General features: G+C 44.7%; 3 protein-coding genes across 5 annotated transcripts in view; 1 reads left to right on the top strand and 2 right to left on the bottom strand.

Annotated features, from left to right (window-relative positions):
* Positions 1–3,779: 3,779 nt before the first annotated feature.
* LOC123389563 lies at positions 3,780–8,627 on the bottom strand. The gene is given in 1 exon segment (XM_045071318.1): positions 3,780–8,627. A coding segment is annotated over 1 exon segment (933 nt). The 5' UTR covers positions 7,840–8,627; the 3' UTR covers positions 3,780–6,906.
* Positions 8,628–8,783: 156 nt separating this feature from the next.
* CLNS1A (chloride nucleotide-sensitive channel 1A) overlaps positions 8,784–27,945 on the bottom strand; it is a 50,420-nt gene continuing 31,258 nt past the window's right edge. The window contains exons 7-8 of one of the 2 annotated variants that reach the window (XR_006604183.1): positions 16,121–16,179; positions 8,784–11,248 (exon numbers count right to left, since the gene is read on the bottom strand). The gene's annotated coding sequence lies outside the window, so the exon portion shown is untranslated. The remainder of the gene's footprint in view (positions 11,249–16,120; positions 16,180–27,945) is intronic. The other variant, XM_013050254.2, reaches the window with a different exon arrangement.
* AQP11 (aquaporin 11) lies at positions 10,015–25,792 on the top strand. 2 transcript variants are annotated; one of them, XM_004781027.3, is made up of 3 exons: positions 10,015–10,636; positions 19,372–19,488; positions 25,517–25,792. In XM_004781027.3, exons 1-3 carry the CDS (start codon positions 10,015–10,017, stop codon positions 25,594–25,596), a joined length of 819 nt encoding a protein of 272 aa, XP_004781084.1. In that variant the 3' UTR covers positions 25,597–25,792. The 2 variants fall into 2 exon arrangements, with proteins under 2 accessions (XP_004781084.1, XP_004781085.1); XM_004781028.3 differs by lacking the exon at positions 19,372–19,488.

Consider the following 27,945-nt stretch of genomic DNA (forward strand, 5'->3'; position numbering starts at 1 on the left):
GTTAAGATTGGGGAGGAAAGCTGAAGAGAATCAACAAGAACACCTGACAAATGCTCTATCGCTTGAAACTTGGGCTAATGATTCCCCTCATTTTTGTTCTCTCCCCCTTCTCCCCAGCCCTAAGAAATGTGAACTCTTGGTCAACACAGTCTGGTGGAGGCAAAACAGAGGTGGAAGAGGACTGAGGCATTTAAGCCCTCCCCACACCCCAACACTAAAACCTGACACCTTTGGCATTAGCACAAAAGCAGGTTGGCTGCAAGGTCTGAGGAATCCCGGACATTCTCTCCCAGCCTCTCCACAATGGGCAGCCCCAGATAGGTGAGCTGCTGGGGAGTGGGCTGCGGTGGCAAAAGCCACGGACTCTGGCATCATCAGATTTACAGCTAGCACTTACTGAACGCTTTTTATGAGCGGCTCTCTGTGCTAGTGTTTCATGCTTTTTAAAACAAATCGATGAGGTGGGGCATACAACCCACAACTGTTATGACATGTAAAGTTTTTCCGGAGAGATAAACACACCAGAACACACCAGGCGAGGTAGGCACAAGGCAAGATTTATTAAAGGCACTCTCCAGCGCAGTTTCAGGGCTCAGGAGAAGGGGAGCCAGGAAAACTGCCCCAGGAGGGCACCCTCGGGCAAGGTTCCGCAACTCTGGAAAGCAGAGTGGTGGAAGTCGTACCCAAGGCAGGGAGAAAGGTGTTTTTAAGGGGTCTCCAGGGGAGTTCAGGGGTCTTTTGGCAAGTTTCCTTTATTTAGATATTTTGCCTGCTCCTCGGGGTCCCATTGGTCCACTGGAGCCCGGAGTGGGGTGTGTCTCAAATTCCTACTTGTCAGGGTCCCATTGGTCCATGGGAGCCCAGAACGGGGGTGGGGGGTTGTTGGGGGGGGTGGTGTTCAGATTCCTGCTTGGGTCTTTGTTCTCCTGTCTGAGCTCAGGTTTTGTGGCGGGAATTTTTGCCATCTTAAGTAGCCCTTTCTTCCTGCCAGCCCAACATTCCGACCTTTTGTTTTATATAATGGTGCCAGGGGCGTTGACTCAGTTCTAGCTACTTCCTGCTGATGGGGGGGCGTCGTCATAGGGGTAGTCGGAAGTGGGCAGGCTAGAGTAGGGCTGAAGGAGGAGTTGATTGACGGACACTCGGGCAAGTTCTTCTAGGCGACCCTGCAAGCATCGGAAAAGACAGGGAGCAACTGAGATTAGACGGAGGATTATGCATACAGGTCCCGCCAGAGGGAGCAGCCAGGTTACCCAGGTGTAGGGGTCCAGGCCCCAGAAAGACGTGTCTCGCCACCGTGCTTGAATCCGATCCCTGAGTTCTTTGATCCTGGAGGTGAAAGACCCGCGGATCCCCTTACCCAAGAATTCAACACTGCCACAGGATGCAAACAGCAAGAGGTTCTTTATTGTAGCGCGGGCGCCGGCGGGTGGTCAGTAGCTCCTGCTAACTGAGCACACCAGGCTGGGGTAGTGCAGGATTTTTATAGACAGGTACAAACAAGTTTTGGGTGGGGCGGAGCTGATTGGCTGGCAATTTGAACATTTGAAAAAGGCATACTTGGTGTTAGTGGATTGGCTTTGGAGGACCCGCATGCGTGCGAAGAAAAAGGCGGGAAGGGGGAGTGAGGAGGGGGAGTTGGACCTTATTACTCAGCAGAGAAGCATCCTGCCTACGTGACTAGGCGGCCCCCTGCCTACGTGACCATGGGCCCCCTGCCTACGTGACCATGCCTCGGCCATTAGCAGAAGGTATCTTGTTCAAACAGGAGACAAGTGTCACACCCTAAAAGCCAAGCGGTTACAGAAAGGCAAAAGAGCGGTTAATTAGTTAACAACTGGGGGAAGGGTCTTTCAGAGGTAACTATACCTGATTGGTTAACAAAGTAACAACATTCTTCATTTAAGTATAGGGAGGTCCCCCCTTTTTTGGTGGTCAGAAGGTCTAAGGCCTGTTGGTTCTGCAGAGCTAAGGCCGCCAGGCTGGTAACTTGTATCTGTAGGGCTGTGAGGGAGTCAGCAATCCGTTCCATGTCATCATTCAGGGCTTGGGAGAGTTTGTAATAAAAGTCTATGGAAGTTCCTGTCCCCACTGTTCCGGTTGCCACCCCTGTGGCTACTCCTGCCCCTATTATGAATGGAAGGAAGGCAGCCCTTCCTCCACGGTGTTGGGGGAATAGGATGGATTGCAACTGGGATTCAGAGTAGATGGTGGTAGAAGGAGATAGTAGAATGAATATACAGCCTAGGGAGTCATTAGTGGTCAGGCAGCGATATGTTCCTTGAGGGCACGAGAGAAATATTCCCGAGGGAGTACACTAAGGGAGGGAGGAGTTAGTGATGCTGGCAGCTGCCATGGTAAGGGGGGAGTACACATTAATAATAGGTATGTTTCCCCCCGATAGGGCCAATAAGAACCGTATTATTTGTGGTTGTAGAGTTAGGGAGTGGCCAGTCAATAGGGAGGGGTACCCCTACAATGTTGGAACGTGTTGAAAAAGAGAAACAGATCCAGCAGTCACTGTCACCGTTCTTCGACACATTCTCCATAGGTTGTAACTAGAATTCAGGAGGGCCACTGTCAGTTGTTCAGTGGTAGGGAATTTTTGGATGCTACCGAGATTGATGCCCTTATAGACGGGGTCACTGGGGCTTGGAGTCGTTTAGTCAGGTCGATGACCTCTGTTTTAATGCGTTTGCGGCTAGCCTGGTCCTGGACCCCTCCCCCGTCAGAGAGACCAACATGACCCAGATAGGTCCAGCAAACTTTTCCAGACCTGGGGTATATGTTGCAGGGGGCAATACCGCGTTTGGCTGTCACGAGGTCAGAAACCCAATAGGTTTTCTGGTCATATGTACAGGTTGTTGGTTTCTTTCCCCGGTAGCAGGTTGCAGGCATATAAGTAAAGGCTGAGAAATAGCGAAAGGTACCTGAACCCCTCATGCAGCTAGACTCACATGGGTCCGCCTGGTTTGTCTGGATTAGAAGGAATATGAGAAGGAGCCCTAACCAAGCGAAGTTTGGTGGGGCCTGCCATCTGGGAAGTCCAATCAGTCTCTGTGGGTGCCCGTTTGAGATTGTTGATATGTACCCATGCAGAGTGCCCCAACAGTTTCGCAGCAGATGGGGCGGTAAGGACAACCGTATGAGGCCCGGTCCACTGGGTTTGTAAGGAGCCTGGCCGCAAGCTTTTGAGGAGGACCTGGTCCCCAGGAGATAGATCTTGTAGACCCCCTTCGGAAGCATGGTTGCTTGGGGCTGGGATGACAGTGTTGGCGTGGGCCCTTAAGAGAGCTCGGAGGCCGTAAAGTAATTAAAATGGGCTTAAGCCCGAAGGCCTGCTGGGTGTAGTCCGGAGTCTGGTGAGAGCCAGGGGCAGAAGTGTGGGCCAGGAAAGGCGGGTCTCTAGGGTAAGTTTGGTGAGTTGGACTTTGAGCAGCCCGTTGGCCTTTTCTACCTTACCTGATGACTGTGGGTGGTATGGGATGTGAAGTTTGCAGGTTATGTTGAGGCTCTCAGCTACCTGTTGGGTTACACTGGAGATGAATGTGGTCCGTTGTCAGACTGGAGGGTCCGGGGCAATCTGAACCTCGGGATGATGTGCTCGATGAGTATTGTAGCCACCACATCCGCTGTTTCCCGGGCCGTGGAGTATGCCTCGATCCAGCCTGTGAATGTATCAACCAAGGTTAATAGGTAGAGAAAGGTTTTATGGCGAGGCATGTGAGTGAAGTCCAGTTGCCAGTCGTCCCCCCCCCCCCCCGCTGATGACTTCGGAGCTGATGGTGAGGCCCTGGTCTGCAGATATCTCCTTGTGAATTCACTCCCAGCCGAGCAGGCTTTACAAGCCCTGTGGACAACTTTGATTACCTTAGATAAGGAAGGATGATAGAACAATGGCTGAAGAAATTGGTGGAGAGCCTTTGGGCCAATATGGAGGGATAGATGGATGTCAGTAATTAAGGTGTGCGCCAGATTGCCTGGCAGGGCAATCCTGTCCTAAATGTAGATCCACCCCTTATCTCCAATCTTTCCTCCCCATGCCTGGAGGGCTGTGTTTCCTTTGTAGAGTAGGAAGGCTGGTGAGGGGTGTTAAGAAAGAGGATAGGAGACGCAGAGGTATTTAGGGCCCTTTGTCTGGCCACTGAGTCTGCCCTGTTGTTACCTAGGGAGACCAGATCCTTGGCCATTTGGTGGCCTCGACAGTGAACAACTGCTACCTCAGCGGGCAGACTAAGGGCCTCAAGCAACTTGGCGATGAAATGTCCATTAGCTATAGGGGTGCCCTTGGTCGTTAGGAACCCCCGTTCTTACCAAAGAGGAGTGTGAGTTATGAGGTAGGCATATTTTGAGTCAGTGTAAATGGTGACTCGTTGTCCCTTCGACAAGTGTAATGCCCTGGTGAGAGCTACGAGTTCAGCCTTCTGGGGAGTGGTTCTGATTGGGAGGGAAGCCATCTTTAATACTACATCCATGGTGACCACAGCGTAAGTAGCGTGTCTTTGGCCTCACTGCCACGAAGAGTATGCGGTCAGGATTGGATAGTGGTTGATCAGAGAGACCGGGATGGAGAGGAGTGAGGTCCTCTATAAGTTGTAGACAGGAATGAATGGGTTCCGGGGTGGGCGAGGGTATAGGCATTAAAGTTGCGGGGTTTAAGCGGGGGGAGGTAGAGAGAGAGATATGTGGGTTTTCTAGGATTAGCAGATGGAATAGCTGGAGACGAGAAGGAGTCAGATGGGCCAGGGGTCGGTGGCTAAGGAGGTCCGTGAGTCGGTGGGGAAAGTAGACCGTAATGGGCTGCCCTAAGATCAGTTTGTGGGTCTCCTTTGTAAGGGCCCTGAGGCAGGGCTGCCATCCCTGGGCGGTGACATCCAGTTGCTCGGACAGGCCTATGCGTAGGCCCCACCAGTTGTGTTAGGAGGCCAGTGGCTGAGCCGGAGCGCTCATCAGTGTAGAGATGGAATGGTTTAGAGAGATCAGGTAGGGCTAAGACTGGCCCAGTGGTAAGGCAGTCACTTAGTTTAGAGAATGAGTGGCGGATCGAAGTGGGATCAGTTAGGGGACCCTGGGGGGGTCTCTTTAGCCGCCTGGTAGAGGACAGGCCAGGATAGAGAAATTTGGAACCCAATGTCTGAAGAACCCAACCAATCCAAGAAAAGAGAGTATTTCATCCGCCGTTTGGGGAGGTTGGAGTTCTTGGAGGAGTCATATGCGGTCCCCGGTAAGAGACTTAGAAGTGGGAGTCAGAAGTACACCCAGATAGGTAACCGAAGAGGCACACAATTGGGCCTTAGAGGGGATGACTCGATATCCCCTGGCCCCCAGGAAGTTAAGTAGGGGTCATCTTGGGAGACCGAGAGGGAGGGGCTACAGAGGAGGAGGTCATCCACATATTGTAGTAGAGTACTGGCCTAAGGACGCCCTGCTGTAAGTCTGTAGTCAAGGCCTGGCCGAAAATGTGGGGGCCGTCCCTGAACCCCTGGGGTAGGACAGTCCAAGTTAGTTGTCCAGAAGCATGCATGTTGGGATCCTCCCAGGTAAAGACAAAAAGAAAATAGAAATCAGGGTGCAAGGGGACGGTGAAAAAGGCGTCCTTCAGGTCCAGTACTGTAAAGTGAGAGATGTTTGGGGGAACGCAAGACAATAGGGTGTAGGGGTTAGGAATGACTGGATGGAGGGGGAACCACAGCCTCATAGATAAGCCTAAGGTCTTGTACCAGTCGATAAGCCCCTGAGGGCTTACGTACTGGGAGGACAGGGGTGTTACAGGGGGAACTGATGGGGACCAGGAGTCCCTGACGCTTAAGCCGTTCTATGATAGGTTTCAGGCCCCGGGGGTGGGCTAAAGAAATAGGAAACTGAGCTCAAGAGGGAAACTTGGAGTTATCCTTAAGCTGTACTTTAACCGGGGTAAGGTGGGAAGCGATGATAGGCTCCGAGGTGTCCCACACCCGAGGATCTACAGTGGGTAGGACATCTGGAGCAGGGGTCGAGGGAGTGGAGAGGTATAGGATGAGACGAGTTGAGGCGGAGGGAGGGGAGGAAGGGGAGAGGCAGATAGTCGCCCTCAGTTTCTGGAGAATGTCCCTCCCCAATAGAGGGACTGGGCAGGAAGGAATCACTAGGAACGAGTGGGAGAAAGGGAACCCATCCAGGCTACAAATAAGGGGAAGGGTCACCCTAGGATTGGAGGAGGTCCCATCGGTCCCCATAACAGTAATTGGTGGTTTCTGTAAGTCCCGAATAGGAAGGCAGAACAGAGTAGGTAGCCCCCGTGTCCAGCAGAAAGGAGATGGACTTACCCCCTACCTGGAGCATGACCCTGGGCTTGGCCTGGGTGAGAGGGGTGGCCGAGTCTGGGCTTCATCAGTCGTCCTCCAATCCGAGCAGTTGAAAGGCTGGACTTACTGTCTCGGGGGGTCCCCCACATTGAGGCGCCAAAGATACCCCGAGGTTAGGGCAGTCGGATTTCCAGTGGCCCATCAAATGGCATTAAGGGCAAGACCGAGTTGGCGGCTTTGGATTGGGGCACTGGCGAGCCCAATGTCCCTCGGCCCCGCATTTGAAAAAGGCCCCCGGGGGGGTGGGTGCGATTGGTTGCCCCTCTCTGTTGGCTCCCGGAGCCGGCCGGCCATAGGGCTACTACCAAGGCTTGGGTCTGCAACTGAACCTTTTGCTGGAGTCTGGCTTGTAGTTTAAGCTCAGCCACCTCCTCACGGGAATTAAAGACCTTAAATGCCATTTTCACCAAGTCAGAAATGGGGGTCTGAGGGCCCTCCTCAGCCTTTTTAACTTTCTCCATATATCTGGCGCCGATTGAGAGATAAAATGAGTAGCCAGTACCGTGGCCCCTGCAGGAGAGGAGGGGTCCAAGCGAGTGTACTGGGTTAAAGCCTCGGCCAATCAGTTAAGAAACATGGCGGGGTTTTCGTCAGGGGCCTGGACAACCTCCCTAATCTTGTCGTAATTAATGGCCTTATTAGAGGCTGCCCACATGCCGGCTATGAGACATTGGACCACGCGGTCGCGGTGCCGGTGGCCATCTTGGCCATTCTGATAATCCCAACCTGGTTCTACAGCTGGGACCGCCTGGGCTCCAACTGGCATGGCAGCATCAGTGAGAAGGACCTGATCTGCGTGTTCCCGGGCAGCAGCCTGGATGCGTTCCCTTTCCTCTGTGGTGAGGAGATTTACCACATGTAAATCATGCCAGGTGAGGTCATAGGCTTGGGCCAGGTATTGGAATTCTTTGATACAGTTATCAGGATTGGCAGAAAAGGACCCCAAGTGCTTCTCTATTTGGGAGAGATCCTACAAAGAGAAGGGTGCGTGGACTCCAACAACCCATTCAGCCCCTGCAAACTCCCTCAGGGGACAGACCAGGTCTGGAGACTGATTTCTGGACCATGTTCGAGCGGAGATTGGGGGAGAGGGAGGAGGGTTAGAAGGCGGGGAAGGCTCTGGCTCAGAGCTTTTGGGGGGGGGGGTCTGGGAGCGCTGGTTGATGGATAGGCTGATAGGGAGGAGGGGGGACAGTTGGGGGGCCCTTAAAGAGGGCCTGGAGAGGTTTTCAGGGGGGTCGGAGAGAGGGGAGAGGGAAGGGGAATCAAGGTTCTTGGGAGTGGACAGCGGAGGGGCCGAAAGGGGGGGTGCAGGCAAGGAATACTTGATAAGTTGGGCAACGGGACCAGAGTGAGGGTCTAGAGGTGGAATCCAAAAGGCCTGGACGTAAAGTGCTTCGGACCATCTGCCTTGGCGCTTACAGAGATTGTCAAGGCCCAGGAGCACCTGATAGTCGAAGGTGCCCTCAGGAGGCCATTTCAATTGGTTGTCCATACTTGGGCCAAGCAACGGTACGGTTTTTTTTTTTTTTTTCACTTCTAAACATAAAACTTTATTACATTTCTAGTTATGTCCTTTTGCATGATATATTTAGGACCAAGTAGTTAAGAGAAGTCCTACTTCAGGCTGATACTCTCAGGCTGATTTGGTTTCCACCCCCCACCGACAGAATGACTCTTGTCCCCCCTTCCCCATTTCAGCTTGAGCGCTTGGTGTCATGAAGAAAGTGGCAGCTGGCTGGACAGATAAAGCCCAAGTCTAAAATCCCCCAACACAAACTGACGGCAAGTGTCCTTTCGCTCAGGATCCTCCCCAGGTTAGTAAGGAAAGAACACATCCATTTCCAGGGACACCACAGGCGGCTTTCATTTCCCTCAGACCAGGTGGAAGACGCAGAGCGTTTCCCCTACCCCCACCCTGGCCTGTCTTCCTCCTCGCTACTTCCTGGCCACAGGAAGTGGCCTCACATGAGACGTCGCCTCCGTAAGTCCTGGTCTAACCCCAAGGTTCGGTGATTAGCCAGGAAACAGCCCAAGGGAACTTTTGAGTCTAATATGGACTGGGAGGTTCCCATAGCTCCTTCCCCTATCAACCCAAAACGCGGAGGAAGGCGTCCCCTCCTCTGCGGGCTGAATTGCGGTTCAGGAGAATAGTTGCCTTGGAATGAGGACGTCTCCCAATTCCTCAGAACTACGGGGCCACCTGGTGGCGGAGGAGAGCTCGCCCAGACCCGGCTGCTGCTAGGGCCAGGGCGCCTCGGGAGGGGTCAGGAGCCAGGAAACACTCACCGCAGCGACTTTCAGAGCCGAGTGAAGGAAGTGCTGAGTCCCAGTCCGGAGGTGGAGGGGAGAGCCGCCGTGGGGAGGCAGAGGCTCGAACCCCTCCCGGTTTCGCACCGAATGTAAAGCTTTTCCAGCGAGATAAACACACCAGGCGAAGTAGGCACAAGGCAAGATTTATTAAAGGCACTCTCCGGCGCAGTTTCAGGGCTCAGGAGAAGGGGAGCCAGGAAAACTGCGACGGGGGGAGGAGGGCACCCTCCCCCGAGGTTCCGCAACTCTGGAAAAAGCAGAGTGGGGGAAGTCCCGAGGCAGGGAGAAGGGGGCTTTTAAGGGGGTCTAGAGGGGAGTTCAGGGGTCTTTTGGCAAGTTTCCCTTATTTGGATAATTCGTCTGCTTGTTGGGGTCCCATTGGTCCACTGGAGCTGGAGCGGGGGTCTCAGATTTTGCTTGTCAGGGTTCCATTGGCCCACTGGGGCCGGAAGGGGTGGGGTGTGTGTTTCAGATTCCTGCTTGGGTCTTTGTTTTCCTGTGGGAGCTCAGGTTTTGTGGCGGGAACTTTCGCCATCTTAAGTAGCCCTTTCTTTCTGCCAGCCCAACATGAGGCAGGTGAAGAAAACTCAGCACAAGGAGACTCAGTTGCATGCCCTTGTTCACACAAGTCAAACCCCGGTTCGTTCAACTCCAAAGTCTACCCACGGCTTCGTTTGACTCCAAAGTCTACTCCCTTTCACCACCCCTGGCCTCTGCGTCCCACCTCCGTCACCTCCCATCTTCTCAGTCGCCCCATTAATAAAAACGAGGCGGTTGGACGAGATTCTCTCTAGGAGTGTTTCCAGCCGGACAGTTTTACCATTTTAGGGGCAGGGAAGAAAAACCTTCAAGGTCTTCCCTTCAAAGCAAGTGTCAACTTCGCAGTGAACGCGAACCTTCCCGTTAGGTGCCGGGGCTGGCGTCCTCGGAGCTCTGGTCGAGCCGCTCGCAAGGGCTCACGGGTCCCCGCGCGCATGCGCAATGGCCTCGGCGCGCAGCGTCCCTCCGCGCCCTCTCAGACCTACGCCGGCTTCCAGTCCCTCAGGGAGGTGGCGGGGGCGTGTGCGTGTGGGACTGACGGTTGGCCCTTTAGCCGGTGCCCTAGCAGAGCTTCCTTTGCCGCCCTTCCCCTCCTCTCTTCCCCGGCTCCCAACACCCTAGCTTCGAGCCGGGGAGGGGAGGAGGGCGGGGAGGCGTCCTCCAGCGTGACGCCCAGGGGCTTCCAGCTCGCCCTGAGTCGGTCCGCCCCCGGGACGTGAGGAGGGGGCGGGGCTGCAGACTTAGGACTTGGGACTCCTGCCCCGACGCTGCTTCTGCTTGAGCCAAGCAGGCAGCCTAGTCTGGTCAGGAGCGAGACATGACGGCGCTGCGGGGCCTCTGGCCGGAGGTGCAGGACACCTGCACCTCACTGGGGCTGATGCTGTTGCTCGTGCTGTTCATGGGGCTGGCCCGCGTGGTCACCCGGCTGCAGCTGCACAGGTTCATGATGGCCCACACCTTCGTCTTGGAGTTTCTGGCCACCTTCCAGCTCTGCTTCTGCACCCATGAGCTGCAACTGCTGAGCGAGCAGGAACCCGCGCACCCCACCTGGCCGCTGACGCTAATCTACTTCTTCTCTTTGGTGCATGGCCTGACTCTGGTGGGCACCTCCAGCAACCCGTGCGGCGTGTTGATGCAGATGTTGCTGGGGGGAATGTCCCCTGAGACGGGTGCGATTAGGCTGTTGGCTCAGCTGATTGGTGCCCTGTGCAGCAGGTACTGCATAAGCGCCTTGTGGAGCCTGGGGCTGACCAAGTATCACCTCAACGAGAGGACCTTCGTTTGCAGGAATCCTATTCAAGTCGACTTACCCAAAGCGGTCATCACAGAGGCCATCTGCTCCTTTATCTTCCACAGCGCTTTGCTGCACTTCCAGGAGATCAGAACCAAGCTTCGTATCCACCTGCTGGCAGCACTCATCACCTTTTTGGTCTACGCAGGTTTGTTATTCCCACAAAACACTTGGCACCTCCGGAGCCTCTACGACCTGAGGCACGAAGTTCTTTACAAAGATACATTTGAAACCCCTACACCTCTGCGATGCCAATATTGGTATCCCTGTTATTCTATACATTTGCAGCCCGTTCTTTACCAGTAGTGCAGACATATAGATCCTCCATTCAGTGCTTTTTTTGAACCCCAGCAACAGGAGCCATTTCTGTGCTGAAACTGAGATCTTGTGAAATACTGCCAAGGGTTCAAATATCCTACAAAGGGATTGTTTTAATGGTAGAAAGGAAAGATAACTTATTGCTACCTCTTTCCTCATGACAACCTGACACTCAGACTGAAAAATGATCATGGGTACCTTTCAATTTAAAGGCACCTTAAAAAGGTGCCTTTCAATTTAAAGTACAGGCAACATGATTGGTTAATAATAAGAGTGAGGAGTAGCAATTTTGTAGTTCTGTTTCTTAGTTCTTTTTCTACAAAATTAAAACTTGATTGAAATGAAAGATTTTTTTAAAAAGTAACTCGAGAAATCTGATGATTTCTTGCAAACCATTGGTTTACTTTGACAGATCTCAGATGCAGTGGATACCCTGGATATCCTAAAGGGGACAAGGAAAAAAAAAACCGAAAGTTTAATGATGAAATGTGTCATTTTAAATGATTGCAATGAAGTAGCTTCATTGGGACTATATAAAATGTTTTAGAAGCAGGAATCTAATAAAAGGAAATTAATAGTAAAGGTCTATCTTCTGCCCACTGAAAGTGAAACTATAAGTAGAAGCAAACCTCAAAAGAAAGGCTTCTAAAGGGGCACCTGGGTGGCTCAGTGGGTTAAAGCCTCTGCCTGCAACTCAGGTCATGATCTCAGGGTCTTGGGATCGAGGCCCGAGTTGGGCTTTCTGCTCATCGGGGAGCCTGCTTCCCCCTCTTTCTCTCTGCCTACCTCTCTGCCTACTTGTGATCTCTGTCTGTCATATATACAACTAAATCTTAAAAAAAAAAAAAAAGAAAGAAAGAAAGAAAAGAAAGGCTTCTAAATATTTGCTTGACTTTCCAGGATAAAAATGAAAGACTTTCCAACCCATCTTCCATCCGATAGATATATTGCTATTCTTTGTGTGTAGACACAGATGGAAAAAAGGGTAGAAGAGAGAGGGAAAGATTTCTGTATATTTCAGGGGTTGATGAATAGTCGCTTATTTATTAAAGTTTTAGGTTTGGGCTAAGGTAGAAACATGCCCTCTATATGAATATAATCATCCCTCACAAAAAGTAATATACTTATAAAATTAATGTTTTATAGTTTTCCAGGTCATCTCAGTATGAAACCAGAGCTGAGAAACCACTGCTCTTGTCCAGACTTGTGCTGGCCAATTCGGAAGACACTAGATACATGTGATTTTTCAGATTAAAATTAACTAAAATTAAATACTTGGTTCTTCAGTTGCAATAGCTTTATTTCAAGTAGTCAGTAGCCACACATGGCTAGTACGTGCAATATCAGTGCCAGAGACTGTTTGCTGGGGCAGAACATAATAGAAAATTGTGGATTACTACTGTTACAGAAATTAATAATCTATTATGATCTTCCTTTTCTGTCAGTGTAAGGGAGATAAGAGTATTCATTGAGCAATATACTAATAAGCACATAGGAAATTTATATGAGTTATCTTAGTCAATCCTTAGAAAAACTCACTAATGAATACATTTTAAGTAAAGTGAGGCTCACAAAAGTGAAATGACTTGTCCAAGCTCACACAGCCAGAATGTGCTAGAATCATGGTTCAAACTGACACTAAAGCTTATTCACATTACATTATCAGCATTTCTATACTGCACTCAAAAGTAACAAAAATATGTACATACAATTGAACATTATTCAGCCATGAAAGGGAATTAAGTTCAGATAAATACTACAACATGGATGAACCTTGACAGACACAAAGGAACAAATGTTGCAGGACTTCACTTATATAAAAACCAACATATGGGGTGCGTGGGTGGCTCAGCCATTTAGCATCTGCCTTTGGCTCAGGTCATGATCCCAGAGTCCAGGGATCCAGCTCCCAGCTCAGCGGGAAGCCTGCTTCTCCCTCTCACACTCACCTTGCTTGTGTTCCCTCTCTCACTATCTTTCTGTTAAATAAATAAATAAAATCTTTATTTAAAAAAACCCCACAGCATAGGCAAATTCATAGAAAGTATAATAGAGGTTACCAGGGACTAGGGGGCAGAGAGGAGTGGGACTTACTCTTTAATGGATACAGAGTCTTTAATGGATACAGAGTATAGAGTTTCTATTTGGGGTGATGGTAAAGTTTTAGAAATTGTGGTGATAGTTGAACATTGTGAATATAATTAATGACACTGAATATATTCTTAAAAATGGTTAAAATGACATGTTTTATGTCATATACCTTACCATAATTTTAAAAATTTTAAGTTGCAGGGCACCTGGGTGGCTCAGTGGCTTCAAACTCTGCCTTCGGCTCAGGTCATGATCTCAGACATCGGGCTCTCTGCTCAGCAGGGAGCCTGCTTACGCCCTCTCTGCCTACTTGTGATCTCTGTCAAATAAGTAAATAAAATCTTAAAAACTTTAAGTTGCTAAAGGATTCTTTTGCTGAATAAGTCTGGCAAACACTGCATTAAACAGATTTTTTTTTGAGATGTTATTTACTTATTTGACAGAGAGATCACAAGCAGGCAGAGAGGCAGGCAGAGAGAGAGTGGGGAAGCAGGCTCCCCACTGAGCAGAGAGCCCGATGCAGGGCTCGATCCCAGGACCCTGAGATCATGACCTGAGCCGAAGGCAGAGTCTGAAGCCACTGAGCCACCCAGGCGCCCCTAAACAGATTTTCTATTGTTAAGGCTTTAACAGAGGCTTTTTCTATGCTGTTATATATTGTGAAACCCCAAAAGGAGGATGTGGAACAATTTTTCAAACTTATGGAATCCTTTTGTCTAGGACTATGTAGCAGAAGAAAACATACTTTGGGTAATGCTACACTAAGCCGTAACTCCAAGTTATCTTCTGTGGATACATCATAACTTTAGATCAGAATTGTTCCAGACAGAATGAACTGTCTTGGGACTGGTCAAGTTTCTGTCATATCAGAGATAGGTAAGGCTTTTTGTAGGAAGGATTTAAGAATGGACAAGGGAGGAAAGACAGGAGAAGGGTCAGCTACTTCAAGTCTCATTATAAATTACTTTGATATGTCTTTTTAACTTCCTTTTTTTTTAAGATTTTATTTACTTATTTGACCGACAGAGATCACAAGTAGGCAGAGAGGCAGGCAGAGAGAGGGGGAAGCAGGCTTCCCGCTGAGCAGACAGCACGATGCGGGGCTTGATCCCAGGACCCCGAGATCATGACCTGAGCTGAAGGCAGAGGCTTAACCCACTGAGCCACCCAGGTGCCCTTCTTTTTAACTTCTAAGGTACTGTTGGTGGTGGTTTGACATGGTTGTGTCCTAGGATGTGATTTATTAACATGTTAGAACTATAAAACTATTAGTGCAGATTTTAAGTAAATCTCCTTAATTTTTATTTTGGAGAATTTGGTTCAATGAACAAGGTAAAAGAGAATGGCATTCATTTTTTAAAGATTAATTAATTTATTTTAGAGAAAGAGTTGGGAGGGGCAGAGGGAGAGAAAGAAAAACTTTAGCAAATTCTGCACTGAGCATGGAGCCAATGAGGGGCTCGATCACAGAACCCTGGGTTCACAACCTGAACAGAAACCAAGAGTCAGATGATCAACCAACTGCACCATCCAGGGGCCCCTGCATTCATTTTTAATTAGAGTTGGCCCTTGAACAATGCAGGGATTAGGGGCACTAAGCCCTTGCACAGTCAAAAATCCATATATAACTTTTGATTCCCCCAAAATTTAACTACTAGCCTAGTGTTGACTGGAAGTCTTACGGTTAACAGTTGATTAACACATATTTTGTATGTTGTATATATTATATATTGTATTCTTCTAATAAAGTATGTTAGGGGGGAAAATGTTAAGAAAATCATGAGAAAATACATCTACAGTACTATATGGTATTTGTCAAAAAAATCTGCATATAAGTGTGCCCATGCGTCTCAAACCCATGTTGTTAAAGGGTCAATGGTAAGCACTGAAAAAAATCCGTTATTTTATACATCTAAGTAAGTTGTCTTTATTACTGTACCTGTTCATTACCGTTATAGAATTTTTAATTATACATTGTTTTCTGATGTCTTCTTCCAATAGACAGTAAGCTTTATGAATATAGAAACTAAAATTATTTTATTCATTATAACATATAACCAGGTCTTAGCATTGTGTCACCTGTTACAAATCAAATACTATTCACTTTAAAAAATCCATGTAGAAAAAAATAATATATATCTGGATGTTTTATATTTCATGTCTAAGGGCTTTCAAAATAAGCCTAATAAATTGTCTGAAGAAATTGTAGTATTTTTACTTCATTTCATTATTCCATTCAGGAATTTTTGGTATCCTTGTGAATCATGAAGAATATAGGTAAGAATTTTTTGTCAAAGAAGGGAACTAAGTCCTTTAAATGTTTGCTTTTAATACAAGAACTATATGAAATACTCATTTACAAATGAAAAATCGCTTCAAAGGTCCAGAACATTTATTTATTAATGTAGTGGCTAAGAGCACAGGTTTGGTGTTGTGCTGTACCCTTAGAAGAGCTACTTAATTTAGGCCTCATTTCCTCATCTTTAAAATGGAGAATAATAACTATCTACTTCTTAAGACTATTATGACGAATAGAATAACGTATTTCAAGTTCTTATCCTAGTACCTGGCACAAATATTCTAGTCAGTGGAGAGGGCTAGCCTCCACTCTAAATTAGTTAATTAACATTCTGGCTTATAAATGAGTCTTATGGTTTTAACTAGTGTCATTCTGTCCCAGTGAATTTGATTCCCTTAAGGAGTCTTGAGTAACATCAGCATCTAGAATTGCCAGATTTGAAACCTGGACTTTGACACAGTCTTTAACTGTGGTAATTCACCAAGTTCCTGCTATCCTGTAAGACTCTTGACAATCAGCCAGCTCGGTCTTCCCATTGATATCTCCTCTAGGACATATATTATTATGTCTTCTCCCCTTCAGATGTCAATAAACAATATTTTTCAAAGGTAGTTTGTCAGTCCTGTACCTGACTGATGATTCTTTTTAAATAATTCATTTTAAATTACACAATTAATGAACATATTTTGTTAAAAATTAAAACAGTAACAATGAGACCAACTGTGCCTTTTGACTGCCATCCTCTATGCCTGTCCTCTCTCCTTCTCTGCCTAATCTTCCCACCAAGGTAGTCCTCTGCACATGCGTGTGTGTTGATGTGTTTGTGTGTGTCCTTCCAAACTCTTTATGTGATTTATTATATAGATAAGACCCTATAGAAACTATTATTTAGGTATGTTCACGTTAACATAAAAGGTATTATACCTTACTTTTGCAGTTTGCTTTTCTTGATGGTAGTAGTTGTTCAGTGGTATCTTGGAGACCTATCAATGTTAATCAGTAAAGAGATTTCTCTCATTATTTCAAAACACTGCATGTTATTCCAAATTAATAAGCTTGTTTATTTAGCTATCTTCTTATGGACAGTCAGGTTTTTCCCAGTTCTTTGCTACTATAAACAACTTTGATATGTCTACTTGTATTCAAGTATCAATAGTTCTGTACAACAGGGAGTTCTTTTTTTTTTTTTAAGATTTTATTTATTTATTTGACAGAGAGAGATCACAAGTAGAGAGGCAGGCAAAGAGAGAGAGAGAGGGAAGCAGGCTTTCTGCTGAGCAGAGAGCCCGATGCGGGACTCCATCCCAGGACCCTGAGATCATGACCTGAGCCGAAGGAGAGAGAGAGAGGGAAGCAGGCTTTCTGTGGAGCAGAGAGCCTGATGCGGGACTCGATCCCAGGACCCTGAGATCATGACCTGAGCCAAAGGCAGCGGCTTAACCCACTGAGCCACCCAGGCGCCCCAGGGAGTTCTTTTTTTAAGATTTTATTTATTTATTTGACACAGAGAGAGATCACAAGTAGGCAGAGGAAAGCAGAGAGGGGGAGGCGAAGCAGGCTCCCCGCTGAGCAGACAGCCAGATGCGGGGCTTGATCTCAGGACCCTGAGATCATGACCTGAGCCAAAGGCAGAGGCTTAATACACTGAGCCACCCAAATGCCCCAACAGTGGTTTTCAATAAGAACCCCACCGCCACCCTGTTGCAGGGAACATTCAGGAATGTGTGGAGACATTTTTGGTGTTAGAGAGTTGGGGAAGATGGATGTGCTGGAATCTAGTGGGTATGGACCAAGGAAGCTACTAAATATCCCACAATGCACAGGGCAGCCCCCAACAAAGAGCTATCTATATAATCTAAAATGTCAAAGCCAAAGCCACATGTTTGGGGCTTTTTTTTTTTTTTTTTTTTTTTTTATTTATTTATTTGAGAGAGAGAGAGAGAGAGCATGCACATGAACAGGAGGGGTAGAGAGAGAGGGAGACAGAATCCCAAGTGGGCTCCACACTGAGTGCGGAGCCTGACATGGGGCTTGATCTCAAGACCCTGAGATCAAGATCTGAGCCAAAACCGAGTCTGATGCTTAACCGACTATGCCACTCAGGAACCCCTTGGACTACTGTTGACACAGAACCCACTCCTGATATAAACTTCTGTATCAGCTATTTTTTTCCCAAAGATTTTATCTATTTATTTGAGCAAAAGAGAAAGCATGAGCAGGAAGAGGGGTAGAGAGAGTAGTAGACTCCCTGTTGAGCTGGAAGCCCAACACAGGGCCTGATCCCAGGACCTTGGCTGGGATCATGACCTGAGCTGAAGGCAGACACTTAACCAAATGAGCCACCCACATGCCCTGTATATCAGCTATAGCTTAAAATCATAGTTTTTCGTGATTCTGTGAGTCAGATTGGAAATTCCCCTGAGACCATTTAGCTGGACAGTTGGTGGGGCTGGAAAAGCTTCACTTATGTGTCCAGCAGTCAGTGGCAACTGTCAGTTCTCCTCTGTGTGGCCTCTTATCTTCCATCAGCCTAGACCAGCTTACTTACATGGTCAGGGCACTGCTCCAAGAGAGCAAAAAGTGGAAGCTGATGGGTTTTTTGAGACCTGAACCTAGAATTCACTGTCATTTGTCATGTTCAGACGAGATCGGGCGCGTTCAGGGTGGTATGGCCATAGACCATTTGTCATGTTCAGAATGGACATAGCATCACTTCCGCTGCATTCTCTTTGTCGATGCAAGTTGCAAAGCCAGTCCATATTCAAGAGGCTAAGGTTGGGGGAGCAGCTTCCACAACATCACACTCAGCAGATTTGGTGATGTGAGGACTAGAAGATAGGGCAAGTGAAGTAGTTTGAATTTTAGGATGGTCTAAGACTGATGGATAGTGTTCTTAGACCTAATGGAAATAGCAAAGGCCTAATGGGAACACCAAAATAAACTAATTATGAGAGCAGTGGGTCAGTCTATTTTTACTTATGCATATCTCAAAAAAGCACAGGTCACTTGTATTATCATAACATATATTACACTGTAATGTAAAGACCTGTATAAGTCCTTATCTTTTGCCCATGATGTCTACTATATAGGAACTCAACAATTTTTTTATTGAACTGAAATGACTACCTACAAACCAAAAATTCTGTTGGTCCTTGGCAGTTGCAGGTTTAACATTCCAGGATTGACTATTCAAGACTGATTCTGAACATGGTATCTTTTATAATTGCTGAGACATGAGTATGAATCATACTGTGAGGCCTGTGTTCTAGAAAAAACTCTTAGCCATGGAGTGAACTTAGTTCACTGCTCAACACCTTCATTTTGACACAGCTTCAATATTTGCAGCCTATCAAGTATAATATCTCATTAGTGAAATCTTATGAAAGGGTTGCTAAATTTCCAATTTTACTGCATTTTATGAAGACAGCATGCTATATAGTGGCATATGTCAAGGTAAAGGTTGTGAAGATATCAGGATATATCTCTGTGGCTGAATCAGAGGCCAATGGGTATGCCCAAGCTTCTACACAGAAGAAGTAAGAGAAATGTTACTCTCTCAGTAATATTCTTAGGGTATGTTCTGAAAAGCTGAGCCATAGATCTCGTCCATTTGAAGAAGTCTAGCCTCCTTGGCTTTTCCTTACTTGCTTGTGTGGCCAGAACTAAACTGATAGGCTCCACGTCAGAGAGAGAACCTGGGTGCAGAGCTGGATCATGAATCCTGAAAAGTAATCAATAGAATTTTTGCTTACCTTTCACAACTATACACGATCACTGTTTTTATTTAAAAAATTTTTGGGGGTGCCTGGGTGGCTCAGTGGGTTAAGGTATTGTATCCATTTTAAATGTATTTTCATTATTTATTACTTTTTCACTTACATTGATGAATGTTAAAAGATTGGCAGCCAAATCTCCTATTTCATAAACTTGAAGGACCAATAATAGAACAGATTAACTTTCAATATGCATTCTATAATATATAGGAAAAGCACTGGATTAAAACTCAATGTCCTAGCACATCATAATGTATAATCTATTTTTATGTTCTATAATATGTCAGGTGATTCTGCAAAGGAAGATTATAGCATAAGAACACTTAAACACCTAAAATAAAGTAGTTATAAGAAAATGCAAAATACATGGTTTGGTATCACTCTGCTTAAAATGTATTACAGGAGGAAGTCTAACAGGAGCTGTATTTAATCCAGCTTTGGCACTTTCACTGCATTTCAAGTGTTTTGACGAAGCATTCCTTCGGTTTTTTATAGTATATTGGCTCGCTCCTTCTTTAGGTAAGCATATTTTTACTAATATGATTACAAAATTAGGGTATTTTAAAATGATACGCAATGGGCGCCTGGGTGGCTCAGTGGGTTAAGCCGCTGTCTTCGGCTCAGGTCATGATCTCAGGGTCCTGGGATCGAGTCCCGCATCGGGCTCTCTGCTCAGCAGGGAGCCTGCTTCTCTCTCTCTGGCTGCCTCTCTGTCTACTTGTGATTTCTCTCTGTCAAATAAATAAATCTTTAAAATAAAATAAAATAAAATAAAATAAAATAAAATGATACGCAATGTCACTTTAACATGTCAATTTCCAAAACCAGAATAGGGACAAAAAAGAAAATGAAAAAGATGGTTAACATACCTGAAATAATACTTTATTTGTACAGTATCCTTTAAAACTTTTTCTTCAAAGAAATAAAGTTATCTAGTTAAGGGTAGTCATTTTCAGGTATGATACCACTTTAAGAAACTCTGACATATAGACCAAAAAACTGATGAGTGATTCCTTCCATAAAAAAAAAAAAAAAACATTTCTTACTAAAGGGAATTTCTTTTTTCAAATTTGTGAGTTCCAGATAAAATAATGTTTAGCTCATTTGACTCATTTTGCAAAAGAGCATCTCATGAAACAATGGATAACTGTAATAAGTATAGTTTTAAAATTATCCACAATTGCATTCCTGTTATTTCTATCTGGATCAGATATATGAAACTTCTCTTACTTTAATATGCATTTATTTTTTTAAGTTATCAGCATTTCTTGATTTTCTTTAGTCACCTCTTAGAAGCCTGATTATAAATCGTAACTATAAATGACTGTGAGGATGCCCGGCCTTTATTAGTTCATTTTTATCCACTTTTAGCATTTTGTTTCTTGTTGCTCATTTCTGTTTAAATTCTGTTAATTTGGGGGCACCTGGGTGGCTCAGTGGGTTGAAGCCTCTGCAGTCGGCTCAGGTCATGTTCCCAGGGTTCTGGGATAGAGCCCTACGTCGGGCTCTCTGTTTAGCAAGGAGCCTGCTTCCTCCTCTCTTTCTCTCTGCCTGCCTCTCTGCCTACTTGTGATCTCTATCTGTCAAATAAATAATAAAAAATCTTAAAAAAAATAAATTCTGTTAATTTAAATACATTTTTAAAAATTAGGGTACATATAGAAGGGAACATTGGCACAATATGTTCGAAAACCCAGCACACTTAACTCCTCACATTCACCTTCCATGCCTTTATTTCACACTTAAGACCTATTTTGCTCCATAATAAAATTAGTGGACCTAAACATGAAAAATATCAGAAAAAGTTTGTATTTTAAAATGCTAACAATGGCAGCTATTTTTCAGTTCTAAAGATTGCTAGTGTTGGGACGCCTGGGTGGCTCAGTTGGTTAAGCAGCTGCCTTAGGCTCAGGTCATGATCCCGGCGTCCTGGGATCGAGTCCCACATCGGGCTCCTTGCTCGGTGGGGAGCCTGCTTCTCCCTCTGCCTGCCATTCTGTCTGCCTGTGCTCGCTCTCTCTCTCTGACAAATAAATAAAATCTTTAATAAAAAAAAAAAAAGATTGCTAGTGTTTTCTAATAACTTTTTAAAATTTTCTCTTGATTTTTAAAAAATATTACTTATTTGTCAGAGAGAGTGAGAGGGAGCACACAAGCAGGGGGGAGCAGTAGGCAGAGGGAGAAGCAGGCTCCCGCTGAGCAAGGAGCCCAATGTGGGTCAGAGGAGTGAGTAACTCTTGATCTCGGGGTTCATGAGTTTGAGCCCCATGTTGGGTATAGAGATTTACAAAAAAAAAAAAAAAAAAAAAACCTTTAAAAAAAGAATTATATCATCCATTACTTAAAATAACACTAAAATGGAGGTAGACCTTTCCAAAAGAATTTTTATTTATTGTTTGTTTTAGAGAGAGAGCACGTGAGCAAGTGGGGTAAGGGGGCAGAGGGAGAGAGAATTCTAAGCAGGCTCCATTCCCAGTGGAGAGCCTGATACAGGGCTTAATCTCATGACCCCAAGATCACGACTTTAGCTGAAATCAAGAGTCTGATGCTTAACTGACTGAGCCACCCAGGAGAGCTTCCAAAAGAATTATTAAAAGGAAAAAAAATCAGACTGACACTTCCATTTTTTTAAATTAATCTCTATACCCAACATGGGGCTCAAACTCACAACCCTAAGATTAAGAGTCACATGCTGTATGGACCAAGCCCGCCAGGCACCCCCAGAAAACACAGCTTAAAGCAAAAAGTCATGCAGGTGCCTGGCTATCTCCATGGAACATGTGACTCTTGATTTCAGGGTTTTAAGTTCGAACCCCATGGTGGGTGTAGAGATTACTTTTACTTTTTTTTTTTAAGATTTTATTTATTTATTTGACAGATCACAAGAAGGCAGAAAAGCAGGCAGAGAGAGAGGGGGAAGCAGGCTCCCTGCTGAACAGAGAGCCCAGTGCAGGGCTTGATCCCAGGACCCTGAGATCACGTCCTGAGCCAAAGGCAGAGGTTTAATGCACTGAGCTACCCAGGTGCCCCCTACAGAGATTACTTTTTTTAAATCTTTAAAAATTGTTTTCTAGCCCAAATCATTTAATATATTCTTCCTGGAAGAACATACTGGAAAAAAGTCTCATGATAGAAAAAAGAGGAGAAATCACTTCTGCTCCTTTTAAAAGGGTACAGACCAGAGAGTAGTAGGATGGGGAAAGAGACTACATTCTGTTCATGTTAGTATAGTCCAGATAGGAAGGTAACATTACTTGTAGCTATTACTGAAACATTTTATGGAACCACTTACCCCCCAAAAATCCAGACACCCAAAGAAAAAAGTATGTATTTATTTTGTTTCTTCATATTCAAGGAATCTTTTATAAATAGCATTGGGATTAAACTTTTTAGCAATTATCTTTGGCCCTAATTGACTTGTTGAAAATATACAAAAATTCTTTGTTGGCCTAAGGATTTCCCAGCTTTTCCCAAATACACTTAACTAAGACTTCTTATAGCTCTTGGTTTAAAGAGGTTTGTTCCTACACTTGTTTAAGAGGTTTAGGAATGAAAAGCAATACAAGAATCCTTAAATAGATATAGATAAAAGATATACGTGAATAAATGGCACTTTTTAGAATATTGAATTCCAGTTTGACATTAGATTTTGTCATTCACTGAAGTTACGTTTCCATTGGCAAAACAAACAAACAAAAATGGCATCAAATGAAGCTAATGCCAAACTATAGGAAGGATGGGAAAAATAAGAAATTATAGTTTTAGGGGCACCTGGCTGGCTCAGTAGCGCATTTGAGTCTTGATTGATCTTGTGGTTGTGAGTTCAAGCCCCATGTTGGGTGTAGAGATTACTTAGAAATAAAATCTTAGGGAGCATCTGGGTGGCTCAGTCAGTTAAGTGTCCAACTCTTGATCTCAGCTCAGGTCTTGATCTTAGGGTCCTGAGATCAGGTCCTACATTTGTGCTCCACACTGGGCATGGAGCCTACTTAATAAAATAAAATCAGGGACGCCTGGGTGGCTCAGTTGGTTGGACGACTGCCTTCGGCTTGGGTCATGATCCCGGAGTCCCGGGATCGAGTCCCGCACCGGGCTCCCAGCTCCGTGGGGAGTCTGCTTCTCCCTCTGACCTTCTCCTCGCTCATGCTCTCTCTCTCTCAAATAAATAAATAAAATCTTTAAAAAAAATAAAAATAAAAATAAAAGAAAAGAAAATCATAAAGAAATTTTATTTTTACAAGAGTCATTCAAACAGCCAAATAAAAGAGCATCAAATAATCAAAACCCTGTTGAAGCTATATTAGGTGATGCCACTGAGTGAGACAGAAGAGTCATCCCAAGATATCTTTCCCTTCTTGACTAAGCAGGGAGCAAACTATTCTTAGAAGGCATACTCCTTGTTTTTCTTGTTTCTCTTCATAGCAGAGGTAATTATAATTTTTCTAATGGCTCTTGCCATCTCTCCAAAATTAATTTAAAATAGTAGAGGGCACCTGGGTGGCTCGGTGGGTTGAGCTGCTGCCTTCGGCTCGGGTCATGATCTCAGGATCCTGGGATCGAGTCCCGCATCGGGCTCTCTGCTCCATGGGGAGCCTGCTTCCCTCTCTCTCTCTCTGCCTGCCTCTCCATCTACTTGTGATTTCTCTGTCAGATAAATACATAAAATCTTTTTTAAAAAATAGTAGAAATGTGACTATAATAATACGTATAAAATTAAGTCTGTAGGGGTGCTCAGGAAGTTAAGCACCTGCCTTTGACTCAGGTCATAATCCTGGGGTCCTGGGACTGAGCTCTGCATTGGGCTCCCTGCTCAGTGGGGAATCTGCTGCTCCCTCTCCCTCTGCTGTTCTCCCTGCTTGTGCTCTATCTCAAATAAATAAAAAAATTTTGAAAAACTAATTATCTAGTTTACATATTTCATATAATGAAAACTTTTGGAAAACATTTTCAATGTAATATCTTATGCTCTAGCTCTGGCTTTATAAGGAACATGTCAAATTTTGTGGATCAGTTAACATATAGGTTGTTTCTTTCCTTTTTTTTTTTCCTTTTAAAGCCTTTGGTTGCAAAACAGACTCATCTTTCAAAGGTGTGTTAAGCTATCCAAATCCTAGTCAAACGAGTAAAAAAATATCAAATCTGCATGTGACAAAAACTCATTCTTAATCTGAGTTTAAACTAATTTAGAGCTTTAAGCCTAAATATGTTAATATAAAAATATTAATTATTGTAGACATCCCTTTTTTAAAAAATATTTTATTTATTTATTTGACAGAGATCACAGGTAGTCAAAGAGGCAGGCAGAGACAGAGAGAGAAAGGAGGAAGCAGGCTCTCTGTCAAGCAGAGAGCCCGATGTGGGACTTGATCCCAGGACCCTGAGATCATGACCTGAGCCAAAGGCAAAGGTTAACCCACTGAGCCACCCAGCTGCCCCCAAACATCCCTTTCAAGACAGTGATTTGAGCCTTATGGCTGTCTCCCCCAGCCCTATTTCCCCACCAAAAAATTAACCAATAGCCACATGCTAGATTTATCTGGTGTGACCTCAAAAATGAATATTTACTAATATATGACACTTTACTTTTTACATATTTTCTTTTTTAAGAAAAAAAGATTTTATGTATTCATTTGAGAGAAAGAGTGAGGGAAAGAAAGAGTGGGGGAAGGGGCAGAGGGAGATGGGGAGAGAGGCTCTCAAGCAGACCCCATGCCAAGTATGGAGCCCAACATGGGGCTCGATCCCAGTCGGACGGTCAACTGACTGAGACAGGCAGGTGCCCCACATATTTTCTATTTAAGATATAAAAGTTCGGGGCGCCTGGGTGGCTCAGTGGGTAAAGCCGCTGCCCTCGGCTCAGGTCATGATCTCAGGGTCCTGGGATCGAGTCCCGCATCGGGCTCTCTGCTCAGCAGGGAGCCTGCTTCCTCCTCTCTCTCTCTGCCTGCCTTTCTGCCTACTTGTGATCTCTCTGTCAAATAAATAAATAAAATCTTAAAAAAAAAAAAGATATAAAAGTTCAGCATTGAAATTTTGTTTTCGACATTTTGCTTGGAATAGCTCTAAAAGCTATTAACACTGTGAGTGATGAGGAAAAAAAGAAAAGAAAGAAGTGTTTGAGCATTCCAAATGAAAACTCAAGAGTGCTTTCAGTTGCCTTATTCTCCCGGTATATACATCTCTGAGGCATGGAAGGACACAGTGTTGCTATTTTAGAGAAGAGCAAATGGACCTAAATCCAGGGCTTCTCACTCGGGAAATCAGTAATGGGGCCAGAACTAGACCTCCAGATCTATTTATCCTTTCAATTCACTGTTCAGGTCCTTCTCGTTATACCAGGTACATACTGTTTTTAAGGACTCATGGTTGAGGAAAAATGTGAGAATGTTATATTAAAAAATATCCATGTGTTTCATGTAGAATTGATGCAGCTAATTCTTTTAAACATAGATTTCCAAATCTCTAGGTATGTAATCTTAAATTATAGACACTGAATGATTATCAACATCCTTAGATTATTTTTATTTTACTCTATTTTGTCTTTCAGGTATATTGTTGATGATTTTGATGTTCAGCTTTTTTCTCCCATGGCTGTATAACAACCATACAATTAATAAAAAGGAATAACTATTCCAAAAGACTCAAACTAAGTTACAGGACAGTCAAGCTGGATGTGATAAAGATTTTATCACCTCATATTCAACATACTGGCTGCACTGGACTCATCAATGTTTAGTTTCCTCTGAGGAGGTGCCTTGTAGTCATCATCACTGGAACTTAAAAATCCCAATTACTGTGAAAAGAAGAAATCCTGTGTTTCTCAGTTAAGACTTGTTCTTTTGACTGTGTATTAAATGCTGCTAGAAAAAACATTAGGGGTACCTGGGTGCCTCAGTTGGTTGAGTGTCCAACTCTTGGTTTTGGCTCAAGTCATGATCTCAGGGTCACGAGATCAAGCCCTGCATTGGGCTACATGCTCAGCAATGAGTCTGCTTAGGATTCTCTCTCTCCCTCTCCCCTCCCCAGCTCTCTCTAAGTAAAAAATTAAATCTTTTTTTTTTTTAGATTTTATTTACTTGACAGACAGAGATCACGAGTAGGCAGAGAGGCAGGCAGAGAGAGGGGGAAGCAGGCTCCCTGCTGAGCAGAGAGCCCGATGTGGGGCTCGATCCCAGGACTCTGGGATCATGACCTGAGCCGAAAGCAGAGGCTTAACCCACTAAGCCACCCAGGTGCCCCCAAAATAAATCTTTTTTTTAAAAAAGACTCATTATGTTAAATATACATCTCAAGTGATAATTACTAATTTTGACAAAAAAAGGAGCACAGGTTGAGAAGGGAAGGGAGGTGATAATAGGACCAGAGAAAGAGTGTGTATCAAATCTGACCTGAATGAACAGGATTATTAGCCAAAGTAGGACTAGTCATGCTTACAGACCTAGAGAGGGTAGATTTTAGCCATTATGTCACACAATGATACCATCAGCAGTGTCATCTATCAATAGGAAAGTTCCTTTTGGAAATAGATTATATATCCACTCATATTCGAGTGGTTTCTTAAATTTTAAATATACTCTAAAATATTTTTTCTAAATAGACAATCTCACTAGCTTTAGGCAAGTTGTTATCCCTTAACAAAATAAAACAAACTGCCCATACAAAGTCAAGAGGTAAGCTTTTCACATTCTCATTTGATCCTAACAGCTGCCTTATGTAGCAGGTAGGGCATGTATTTTTAATCTCCATTTTACAGATAAGGAAACTAAGTCCAGAGGGTTTTGCTGCCCTGAGGTCAAAAAGAGCCAAATACCATCCTTAGAGTTCTTTTACTTTTAAAGTAAAATTGAAGGTTTTTAAGCAACGTTAAAGATTTTATGTTAAAATTTATTTAGGAATTAACTAGTGTTTTGTTTTGTTTTGTTGGGCTTAAAGAGCCTCTAAGTTTTCTTTCATTAGATGCTTCCTTTTATCATATGGGGTCTACTTTTCATTAAAAATTCTAGCTATAAAGTTGTGTGTTTCTCTTCCAAGGAAATTCCATTATGAGAGTTAGAATTGAAAGTAAAAAAATAAGGGGTGAAATCAGATATGTTTGAGTAATGATCAAACAACTGATAAACTGTCAGGTAATTTAAGTGCTGTTTGGTGATCAGCTGGTCAAAGTCACTCCCTTTACACCTGCAGATTGGACTGAATGGTAGCAGATGACCCAGCAAGGCAACCAGGTTGAGGATCATGGACTTTGACTCATGAACTTACAAATACTAGTCTTTATTTTAAAAAGCACAGTTCATAAAATTGTGATGACTAAATACAGTTTATTTGGCCTGTACAATATTTTAAAATAAGTAAATAAAAAGCTAGTGTTGTATGTAGTCTTTTTCACACAAAAATCCAGTTCCGGATTCTCAAAAAAAAATCCCAAAGATCTGGCAATACTAGGCCTGAATCCTGTCATGGCAACATAAAATAAAGGTTGTTCCCTTTAAAATGATCCCACTGCCACTCCCTATGTCTTCCAAACATGGAGCTGTGTTTCAACTACTATTTCATGAGACTCCGTGGTTTAAGAAAAAAGAGTATTAATTTGTGAAAACACCCAGCCCTCTACACGTGTCAGAATTCGAGACTATAGATGACAGTGCTTCCCCTGCAGCCCTCTGAAATGGTAGCTCTTTTCTCCACACCACCTCTGATACCACTGGGCCGGGAGGTGGAACAGGTTCCTCTTTCTTCCCTCCATTAAAAACCTGTCATCAGACCATGCCCTCCACCACCTGGATACTTCTAACTGCAATTTTCTACCCTCTATTGCCCTCAGTTCCCCCAGGTCCTATAAGAACTTCGTTCCTGTTTCACTCTCAGCCTCTACGCCACCATTCCAGTTACAGTTCTTGAGGATTCCAATACCCACAAAGATGATTCTTCCAGTGTCTTGGCTTCCCAGTTCATTGGCCGAACCTGAAAGGCTTTTCA

This window comes from Mustela putorius, unplaced genomic scaffold, assembly GCF_011764305.1.
Source record: "Mustela putorius furo isolate JIRA1106 unplaced genomic scaffold, ASM1176430v1.1 tig00003987_pilon_pilon_pilon, whole genome shotgun sequence".
Taxonomy (NCBI): domain Eukaryota; kingdom Metazoa; phylum Chordata; class Mammalia; order Carnivora; family Mustelidae; genus Mustela; species Mustela putorius.